Source organism: Hyla sarda, chromosome 9 (genome assembly GCF_029499605.1).
Source record: "Hyla sarda isolate aHylSar1 chromosome 9, aHylSar1.hap1, whole genome shotgun sequence".
In the NCBI taxonomy this organism is placed as follows: Eukaryota; Metazoa; Chordata; class Amphibia; order Anura; family Hylidae; genus Hyla; species Hyla sarda.
This window is the reverse complement of record NC_079197.1, coordinates 84,851,423-84,862,904: the sequence shown is the minus strand read 5'-3', so window position 1 is coordinate 84,862,904 and position 11,482 is coordinate 84,851,423. Positions and strand designations below refer to the sequence as shown.

The following is an 11,482-nucleotide window of genomic DNA, read 5'->3' as shown; positions in this document are numbered from 1 at the left end:
GATGCGGTTGGTAAAACCACAGTAAGTAATTTTAGGCATGCCTGGAATATAAAAATGTATGTAAATGCACTACATGGTCTATTTCTGGCATTAATATGATTCAAACCCTCATTTCCGTACTTCTATGATGTCCCTGATTTCTCTATTTCACCAAAGTCTCCGAAGAGCCACATACAAAAAGCTATAATTTTTTGAAAAGTAGTAAAATAAAACAAAACCTATATAAATTGGATCTAGTTGTAATCACATGGACCTACAGAATAAAGACAATGGCCTTCATTTACTAAGAGACGAGTGTAGTTTTCTTTGTGGGTGTTTTTTTCCCAACAGGCATTTTTCCATGATATTTCCTAATTTTTACCCTATATTTAGTTTTTTTACAAGTGCTCCAAGCTGTGGGGATTTTCCAGAGTTTAAAACGACCACATTTTATGTGAGAACATTAGTAAATATGTTGGGATGTTTCAAAAGTATCTGCGACACACCCCTTTTCCAGCAGCTACAACCCTTTTGGGGTTGGAGAGTTGGTCAGATCTGTTTGGTTACAAATTCTGCTTCACTGTAGATTTGGTGGTAAAATAGATGATGACATTAAAAAGTGCAATTGGTCGCACAAAAAAACAAGAAAAAATTCTTAAGGGGTCCTTAAAGGGGTACTCCGGCACTTAGACATCTTATCCCCTATCCAAAGAATAGGGGATAAGATGCCTGATCGCGGGGGTCCTGCTGCTGGGGACCCCCGTGATCTTGCACGCAGCACCCCAGTTAAAATCAGTCCCCGGAGCATGTTCGCTCCGGGTCTGATTACCGGCGACCACGGGGCAGGCGGCGTGTGACGTCACGCCTCTGCCCCGTGTAACATCATGCTCCGCCCCTCAATGCAAGCCTATGGGAGGGGGCATGACAGCCCCGTGGTCGCCGGTAATCAGACCCGCAGCGAACATGCTCTGGGGACTGATTTTAACTGGGGTGCTGCGTGCAAGATCATGGGGGTCCACAGCGGCAGGACCCCCGCAATTAGGCATCTTATCCCCTATCCTTTGGATAGGGGATAAGATGTCTAAGCGCCGGACTACCCATTTAATGTATAACTGCCTTATATTCAGCATAATAATTCTTTGCTATCCCAGTATCTCTGGTGTCTGGGCCAGCACTGTTACTTTATGTAAGCATAAACATGGTGATGTCCCATCCCCAGTGGCATCATAGTGGCTGCAGCTAACAACATTCCACCATGCTCCTATGTACCACTTTAGTGGATAAAACCTATGACATATGGCAAACTCTATGGCCACACATACACTGATGTATTGCATCATGTTACGCCCTCTGGTCGTGCCCCCAGCATAAATCCCAGCAATTTATGTACTTACAGACGGAAAAGTGCAGAGCTGGGGAAGACTTGCTGTAATGTCTACTCTGGATTTTTACAGTATGATATGTTTAAACACTAAACATTGCAGATACATGTGCACAACAAGATGGTACCATAAGGTCTGTCACAACAATATTCTCCTATACCCAATACATGTGAGAAGAAAGGTTAATGTTCTATTCAGTTCATACCTCCTTTTCCATGCTAAGGTGAATATTTTACCATATTTTATTAAAAGTTAAGATGTTCTTAATTTTATTAAGCTATATAATAATTTTGCAATAAATACCACAAAAGCACAAAAACTATATTTTCCAACTCAGAAAGAAGATGTTTATAATTTTCTTTCTCTGAATCAAAGAGCAAAGCCTCAAAAAGGTACAACTCTATAGGGGAGATTTATCAAAACCTGCACAGAGAAAGAGTGGTGCAGTTGCAAATAGCAACCAGTCAGATTGCTTTGTTCATTTTTCAGAGGCCTTTTCAAAAATAAAAGAAGCAATCTGATTGGTTGCTATGGGCAACTGGTCAACTTTTCCATTACACAGATTTTTGATAAATGAAAAGGCTGCACTCACCACTTAATGTTTCATCTGTGCTTTTAAAAGTGCAGCCTATTCATTTCTTTTATACAGTATACCTGGGATTTTGTTCTGCTTTGGGCTTCTTGCACCTCCACACAAGTGCTGTATTACAGTGCCTGTCATATGGTGTATGTCTTCTCCTAGGACTTGTTAAGAATCACACAAAAAGTAGTGCCAGTTCCTATCTCTGCCTTTATAGATTTTTGATAAATCTGCCCCAATATATTATTTTTAGCTATGTACAGCTGGTTATACACATATGACTATGGCCAGCTACTATGTGGACTCTCAATAATCTGTTGGATCCTTCCACCAGCAACATACCAGACTAGGGCTATGTTCACATCTGTGTCGGAAGCTTTATTCGTAGAATCCGTTTAATGCTGCATGCAGTATTTGTTCATCCAGTTATAATGCACTAAAAAGACAGACACCTGATAAAAATGTGATGGACTTCATTAAAGTCAATGGAAATATTTGTAAATCATTGATGTCCATCATGAAGCGGCCTGTCCAGCTTCCTTTATTGCTCTAGAACTGAATCTGCAGAACTGACCCTCCGATACAGATGTGAACCTAGACTAAACTGGAAGTGAAATAGTGAGTTAAAAAAAAAAGTCAGTGAGAGGGGGTGCAAAGTGATAAACCAAATTTGGCTGATCATACCATGCAGTAAAAAAAATTTAACCATTTTTAGTCAGGTATAAGTCTGCAAGTGTCCATCGCGAACGAACAATTGTGATTTTAACAATGATTTGACAAAATCGTCCATTTTTCGCTGACCATTCTTTAATACATATGACATGACCTGACATTTTAATAGTCATTGTCATTTCTACTATTATTTTTCATGGTCATAAGAGTTCTATATACTCTACTTTTTAGTGGTGTTAGTTATGGAGGTGTCATCTAATTATGTATTCTAGTATTTCCAGTATCTCAGGAATGGGAAGATCAGACAATACAAAAAACAATACAAATTGCTTAGACCTTTATGGGGTGAAGTAAAAGAGTGAATGGACAGGGGTCAGGACATGTGGGAAAGTTTATATTAAGGCTCCGGATAAAAAGGAAGCACTGAAAGTAGCAACAAGGTGATGATACTGGGACATCCAGTCTTTCATTTGAATGCAAATGCATTTAGGGGCAGGCAGTTATCTCTGACATCAGACAGGGCCTTAGTCAACTGTTACTGCCAGCACCTGGTCACACCATTGTTAGTCATGTGTAGGAAAGAGACTCCAGGGCTTGCAGGGGTCATTTCTAGATAGAGCAAAGGAGCAGGAGTAGGGGTCATTCTAGGAGTACTTCAGCTAATGATGACAATGCTGGGACTGGTCCAGCTATGAATATCACATGTGGTCATCATACTGGGTGTAAAGACGTTAGCATGTATCCACTTTCTGTAAGATCAGCAAATAGTGTTAACAACCAAACAGGACAAAATTATGGGGCCAGTCAACCATATTTCAATTATGTGGCCTATCACCATGTGCCAGCGATGGATAACCAAGGACAATCTTGTGGAGTTTGGGGATCTCAATATGGATCACCTCGGGAAGACTGGAATACTTACTCTGCATCACCATCCAACACCAATACCATACAGCCATCTGACTTATCACCTAACCAATATCCTTACAGTTCTCCTGGTTACAATTCTCCACATCCTTCCGGAATCCCTGGGATTTTACATTCGGCGGAGGGAAATCATACTGTCACCCTTTCTCCTGGCAGTCAGAGCCAAAATTCTTATGAATGGATGAGGAAAACAGTGCAATCTACATCTACAGGTAAGAAATATATATTTATATACATAGATTTTCTTAAGTGCACAAATTTATTTTTTTTAATAAAAAATATTACTTACTAAACACTTAGCAATTAAAATAGTTTTTACTTTGTAAATGAATAATAAATACATTTTCAAAAATCATACTTGAATTTACAGTTCAGCATACAAACATTTGGATTTAGCTGTCAGAATCGGGGTAAAATACATTGAGTTATACCATGGATAACCAAGAATTTCATGTATTACCTGATTCCAAAATAATAAACTAATAGAATCACAACAGATCGAACATTGAAACTCCATAAATCACACCTTAGTAGCAGGTTACTGACAACACACAAGTAAATATTGTACAAAAACCCATTAACACATGTCAGGGAAATGGTAGTAAAATGTGTTTATTGGAGGGTGTGCCAGGCATAATAAATCTATAAAAACTGTCAATCTAATATGACTTAGCAACTACTTGCTAGTTTGGAGGAGTTAATTTATCACAGTCCTGGGGACATGTTTTACAAGCCAATCCAGTCTATATTAGTTTATGCAATGCAGATAATAATTCTATTATTCAGATTTATGAGAAAAATTGGTTGAAATTGATCATTTTACAATATATATATATATATATATATATATATTATTTTTTTATAAATATATATATATATATATTCATAGTCACTAGGTTTTGGAGTCTTATGTCTCCCTATAGCAGTGTTTCCACACCAGGGTGCCTTTGGCTGTTGCAAAACTACAACTCCCAACATGCCCGGACAGCCTTTGGCTGTCCGGGCATGTTGGGAGTTGTAGTTTTGCAATAGCTGGAGGCACCCTGATTGGGAAACATTGTCCAATAGACTGATTACACCAACATTATCTAAGTCTGTGTACAAATGCATACTGTCTGTAACCACATTTATAATTGACCCTTACACCAGTAAGAGATGCAGTACATACAGGGTAAGCTGTTGAGGTCAATATATTTGCCCTATAGCATGGGGGAGTTTTTCTGGGTGTTGTAACAGTTAATTTACTAATTTTGTACAGTAATTTGATGCAGAATGTTGGTGCAGAATTCCCATTGAAAAGCTGCAACAAATCAACGATACACGAATGCGTCTGTAATATGATTATTAATCAACTGCACATAATTGACTGTCCTTGCGTCTATTCACACAAGATGACATTACCAGGAAACTGGTCATGTCTCTGTTTTCAGATAGAGGGAATTTTATTTGTTATGACGTCAATAAATTATCTCGATGGCCACACTTTAGAATAGCTATAAGCGCCCCATGAAAAGTGGACTCAATGGGAAATCCGGCCTTCTTTCTGAAAAGAGGGCAGATAGAGATGATGTAAAATATGTTATGTCATGTTAGGTATTGCTTTGGAAGGTGACAAACACAGTGGGAATTTAATGAGCAACCGACTAGGATCTGTATTATACAACTGTCTTTAGGGGAATTGCACTTCTGCATATGCTGGACCGGAGAGCAGACAGAAAGGCTACCTCTTCTTTACATGCTAATGACAGTGTTTTGTAAACTCATTGTGAGGTCACATTGTCCATGGTTTAAGGACTATCTGTCATATTGAGGTAGCAAGGCTTTTTTTCACACTTCTTCCCCTTTTTGCTTTGATATGCAATTTTGTCTTCCCATATCCTCCTTTCTTCTGAGGTTATACTGCCGGAAAGGGCGCGGATTTTCACAGCAAATAAAAGACACCACAGGCTTTTATTGCCCTTGGAGGACTTTTATGGTAGAGGATCATACTAAAGCATTGATTGACATATATACCTCTATCTATCTATCTTTCTAGTATCTTAGTAAATATTCTCATTGCTCCCTATATTTTGAACTATTTTTTAATATTTTAAATATGTTTCCAGCATCAGATGTTCCCTATAGATAAATACAGCTGGCAAAGTCATAAAGTTGGGGGTTGAGCATGGGAAGAACTGGACATAAATACATTGGCTCTTACTCTACAATGGACGCTAGTATACAAAGAGCACTCCAAAAGTCTTTCCTTTTTGTGCATGACACAAAGGGAAATTTTATGAAGGTGCAATAAATAAACATTGAGTAAATGGGCATTCTGTAAAAAATAGTGTGTACAGGAAGAAAGCCTTTTCCTTCGGAAGATAAAAAAAACTGTAATTGCAATGTCTTTACCTGTAGATGGTTAAGTTCCAGGAAAATTTGCATTAGGAACTGTACATTGACCCTTTAGGGTGAAAAGACACGATCAGCTTGCACTGCATCAGTTTCCAATAGTAAATTTTGAAACAATTTCATTGTAATATTGGAAACTGCAATGCAACTGCAATGTAAACTGATTGTGTTTTTTCACCCTTATGGCATCAATTCAAAGAAGAACTCTATTAAGGAAAACTGCTTTCGATATGTCTTAGGCTGGGTTCACATCGCGTTTTCTCCCATACGGGAGCGCATACGGCAGGGGGAGCTAAAACCCAGCGCTCCCGTATGCCTTCGTATGCGCTCCCGTATGTAATTCATTTCAATGAGCCGGCTGGAGTGAAACATTCGGTCCGGTCGGCTCATTTTTGCGCTGTATGCGCATTTTCCCCGGACCTAAAACTGGGGACAACCACGGCTTTAGGTTCGGTTGTATTTAATGGCTTTCGTACTGCCAGACAGTATTGAGCTTAGCAATGGGAGATGAAAGTGCATCTTATCTTTGTCTTTGAAAATCGGAAAGCCCACTCCCCTGCACTTTAAAACGTTTGGTGGGAGGCGCGGCTCCTTAGCCAAGTGTATATATATATATATATATATATATATATATATACACACACACAGCTATCTGAAGTGTATAAGCAGCTAAATTTTACTCACCTGCCCTATTCACCCCAAACTCTTGTTCTAACACACCCCAGTCTCTGGAACTCACTGCGCTACTCACAGGGGATAAGTATAAGATTGAATGCATACCTCTGCTCCATTCATTGTCTATAGAGCTGTGGAAGATAACCAAAGTGTTATAACTCGGAATATCCCTTTAAGGATTTTGTGACAGATTTGCTGAAGCTGTTTTTCTATCCATTTGGGACTGCAGCAGATCTGCAATGGATCCACAGTTATAAAATATGTTGCGGATCTTACATTGCAATAACTTTACTGACATTTCAATCAAAAATACATAAGATTTGCAATATATTATGTATTGGTGACTACTTGTAAAATTCCTATTATGAAGAATAGAAGTTGTAGAGCAAGAAATGAATACTTGCCAACTTCATTTGCAATATTCAGAAGTATACATTCTGACCCATATATAATATTCATGCATAATATGAATTCAAATATTCTTTTTAGAACAGGCATAGATAATTTAGCTGACTAAACGGGAACCAAGAAATCAGAACAAAATACCTTTGTATAGAGTCAAAGGTTCTGAGTTATCAGATCATGGTTGAATCTTTGTGTCTGAGGCCACCTTCAGGTATGGCCTTTCTTCACAAGAATAAATCTTACTGTACTTTCCCTAACATGAAAGGGAGTCTGACCACTAGTTTACGGCTGTAGCTTGTCAGAAACGATAAGATCACCTTGTAGCTCCTTTGTCTCCTATCAGCTTAAAATTAGCACCTCAATAGCATTTAGAGAACCAATTTAGGGCATCTTTGTTCCTCTGTATGATTCCAAGCTAACTTCAAAGAAAATTAGGAAGGATCAAAGGCAATAGCACACTTAGGCTGTGTTGTATTTGTTTGTTATCTTCACAGTTGTGTTTTGCTTTTGTTCCTTTGCTTTTTCTCCCCTTAAGTTGTTCACATCCTGTCTCAGTAATGTACAACTCACCTGGAGGCAAGTCCCATCCAAGGTTTACCGCTTCCTTATATTTCAAAGTAGAAAGCGATGCAGTGCGGCACCATGCATAGACAGCATCGGGCTGATAATCTGGTTTTGCTACTCCTCATTCTTGAAATACCCTGCATACATAGACATTCACATATTTTCTGGATTAGTTTTAAATAAGTTTATAGATTGATCTCAATTGTTAGACTATTAATTGTTTATTTTGCAATTCATCTCTTTTGTGTAGGAAAGACAAGAACCAAGGAAAAGTATCGGGTTGTTTACACTGACCATCAGAGACTGGAGCTGGAGAAAGAGTTTCACTACAGTAGATATATCACAATAAGACGGAAAGCTGAACTGGCTGCCAGCTTAAGCCTTTCTGAAAGACAGGTAAATACTTAGAAAGTGCTCTATGAATTATCCTTTATTTCTCCTTAAAGTATGTGACCGGGCGATCACCTGTAATCTATGGGGAAACAGGGCAGAAAGCGGTCACTATTCCTGCAGCACCGCACCACAAATATTTACACTGTAGTAACCAAAATCAATTATCTGTGCAATATATTTTGAATAACTGTTGGCCAAAAGATTGTTAGACCAATAGTTACCTCTCCCGACCTCCCCATACACATGAATGTTCAGTGTGGTCTCCCCACGTGCCAAATTTACTACAATTTATGTCTGCTAACAGACTGTTGTATGGGTAGCCTCAGACATACTGGAATTATTGAAAGACGAGGTTGGGAGAGAGAGAAAAAAAGAGACCAGAGGGCGCTACCTTGTAATGTATATCAGCTTGGTGTGAGCCCTCCACCACACCTAAGTGATATACTCACCTTTCTGGTGATGGCAAACTGATCCACGGTCTTTCCGAGTCGTGGTTGTCAGAGTGTGGTGGGGAAAATTGGAGATAGATAGAGCTGCTGCACTCCCAACCGGTACTGAACTTCCATAGGGAGACCAGTATTAGTGATGCAAGTGGAAGTGGGAAAAATACATTTTGAGAGGCGCTGCTCACAGATGGTCACGAAACGACAGACTCAGGCCAGCACAGGACAATATATATTTTATTTGCAAAGAACGGACAACGCGTTTCGGCATATACAGAATGCCTTCCTCGGGTCCAATAAGACAGTACACTCTTCGTTGATGGTAAAGTAGGAGTGTGCTGGCGTGGACTCAATGCCAATCCATGCCAGCACCGCGAATTAACAGGATCCCAACCAGCAAACTCCCACTTTAACAACAACAAAGAGTATACTGCCTTATTGGACCTGAGGAAGGCATTCAGTATATGCCAAAATGCGTTGTCCGGTCTTTGCAAATAAAATATATATTGTCCTGTGCTGGCTTGAGTCTGACGTTTCGTGACCATCTGTGAGCAGCACCTCTAAAACCGTATTTTTCCCACTTCCACTTGGATTTATTGAACAGCATGTGTCTCTCTGAAAATCCAGTGCAGCTCACTCAGCGTGGGCTTTTACATATGACCAGCATATGAAAAGTGCTCTTTACTCATATTCCTTTTTTTTAATGACTCTTACAGATAAAAATCTGGTTCCAGAACCGCAGAGCCAAGGAGAGAAAACTCTATAAGAAGAAGATGAACAAGTTTGATGGAACAGGCTCTTTGCAAAGTGATTCCAGTTCAGCCAGTCCTAACCCACTTTGTGACTCTCTGCCACATCCAGAAATGCCAAGCTCTTTGTACCAACCACCACAACTTGCACACAACTTGAACAATGGCCTACAGCCCAACAGCATACTACAGCAAGTCACTGTATGAATAGATTGAACTCGCACAGTCTCGGACATACAGCTAGAATGGATTAAGACAACAGTGGTTTGATTGAGTGTTGTGCTGACACATCATGGAAGATGCTTACCCACTATTCTTACATAGTGGCTTTGGTGGAATATTGACCATATAGCAAGAGCAGTGGCTCAAAAAAAATCACTTAACATGCAAATGGAGGACTGTAATATGGGAGGACTAGTTCACGTATAAGTCACAGCACCACAATGTCCAATGACTTTATACCTTTTCATGCATGTGAAATATTTTATAAATGTGATGACATACACCAGTGCAACTATAACTACTACAGTTGCAAACACATTGCAATGGATATGATACCTGTACTGAAAACATGTTCCACTTGATAACATAAAACCATCTATATTTTAATATAGATCAAGTTTGCCAATCAAAAACCTAAATTTTATATGAAAATATCTGCTTTGATGTTGTATTTCACAGACCTAAGTAATCCACCATATGTTTTTCTAGTTATCCCAGCAATGGGAATGGAACTCTATTCACATGGACAAACAATGGATGTTGTTATTTCTCTAAAATGTTTGTTACATTATTGAAATCCTCATAATTATTAAAGCCTAATTTCATGTGCAAGCTTTGAAAACTGTATTCATAAAGATCAACCTTAAAAGGAAAATTTAAAAGATCTGTGCTTACCAAGGAATGGCCACACTGGATGGAAATGCTGCAGATTTGCAGACAAAAAATCTGCAACATTTCCTCAGGTTAATTCACAGTGACAAAACCACATTAAAGTTTTAATGCAGATTTGTTGTAAATTTTTTGTAGCAAATTTTGGTGCACAGTCTGAAATAGTAAAGTAAAAAAAAAAATCAAAAAAATCTGCAACAATACATTATAATGTGGATTTACTGCTGATTTTGACTTCTATATTGATGTAAACTGACCTCATCGCTTGTTAATTTCCATGCAGATTCTACACAGATTTTCTCTGCTGCACCTGGTAAAGGTGGTCAGGCTATGTTCACATGGTTGATTACTTGCACAATTCTGCTCGGAAAGCACAGGCAGACATTTGGCACATTTGAATGTTCCGGTGGCTGCTAGGACCGCTGGGAAATGCGTTGTCTCATAGACGACAATGCATTTTCGAGTGAAATTTGTAGAAAACATTGACATGTCTATTCTTTCTGCGGACACTGGAATAGGGATTTCCACTGTACGCACAGTGCAGCAGAATTCCATTGAAATCAATGTGAATCTGCTGCAGCGAAATCTCTGAGTGGAATTCTGTGCCAGGTGCTGCCTCCGAGACAGGGACGTGATGTCACGGCCACGCCCCTAGTGACGTCAAGCCACGCCCCCTACATTCATGTCTATAGGAGGGGGCATTACGGGCTGCACTGAGATCACTGCGGTCCCCAGCGGCGGGACCCCTCCGATGATACATCTTATCCTTTAGATAGGAGATAAGATGTATAAAGCCGGAATACCCCTAAAGATTTTCTGTCCACAAATTTGCAGATAAAAATTGCATTGCATCTGCCCTGTGTAAACATATTCCTTTAATATTTGACAAAACAATACTTCTTTTCCTTGATCTTTTTTACATTTAGAAGCAATAGCCATTTTGATCACTCAAACTGAATAAATTGTGATGACCATTGCTACAAGAAAGACAACCTGTCCAACCACTTTTTTAGACAAGGTCACATTTTCAGCCTAAACTGCCTGAGATTAAAATTCGTGCCATTAGATAAAAACTACCTGAATCTAGTGATTTCAGTGGGCTCAGTCTAATGTGGAAGAAGACAGCTGAAGAATCTGCCATTGGGAGCAAGTAGGATTGGGCATGTTGGATTACATCACCTCTGTTTTTCTCTTAATTGCTATTGAAATAAACATGTAACAACTGGACATGCTCTTGGTGAGACAGTGGATGGTGTCCTGGCAGATACACAGATGCACTAAAACAGTGTTCCAGAGGTTCTCATTTGGATTTAGGTCTCGGGAACATGAGGACCAGTTAATTGCATCAATGCCTTAACCCCTTAAGGACTCAGGGTTTTTCCGTTTTTGCACTTTCGATTTTTCCTCCTTACCTTTTAAAAATCATAACCC

General features: G+C 39.2%; 1 protein-coding gene across 1 annotated transcript; it reads left to right on the top strand.

Annotated features, from left to right (window-relative positions):
• The first annotated feature begins 2,984 nt into the window (after positions 1-2,984).
• LOC130290548 (homeobox protein CHOX-CAD-like) lies at positions 2,985-10,035 on the top strand. The gene is made up of 3 exons (XM_056538332.1): positions 2,985-3,752; positions 7,826-7,971; positions 9,128-10,035. The coding sequence occupies exons 1-3, from the start codon at positions 3,305-3,307 to the stop codon at positions 9,365-9,367; spliced, it is 834 nt and encodes a 277-aa protein (XP_056394307.1). The 5' UTR covers positions 2,985-3,304; the 3' UTR covers positions 9,368-10,035.
• The last annotated feature ends 1,447 nt before the right edge of the window (positions 10,036-11,482 follow it).

What these genes read in the sequence shown, in the direction of transcription:
- LOC130290548 (XM_056538332.1), top strand. Translation starts at nt 3,305, where the DNA reads ATGAATATCACATGTGGTCATCATACTGGGTGTAAAGACGTTAGCATG. An exon ending in AGTGCAATCTACATCTACAG is followed by an intron (nt 3,753 to 7,825) that starts GTAAGAAATATA and finishes TCTTTTGTGTAG; the next exon opens with GAAAGACAAGAACCAAGGAA. An exon ending in TAAGCCTTTCTGAAAGACAG is followed by an intron (nt 7,972 to 9,127) that starts GTAAATACTTAG and finishes TGACTCTTACAG; the next exon opens with ATAAAAATCTGGTTCCAGAA.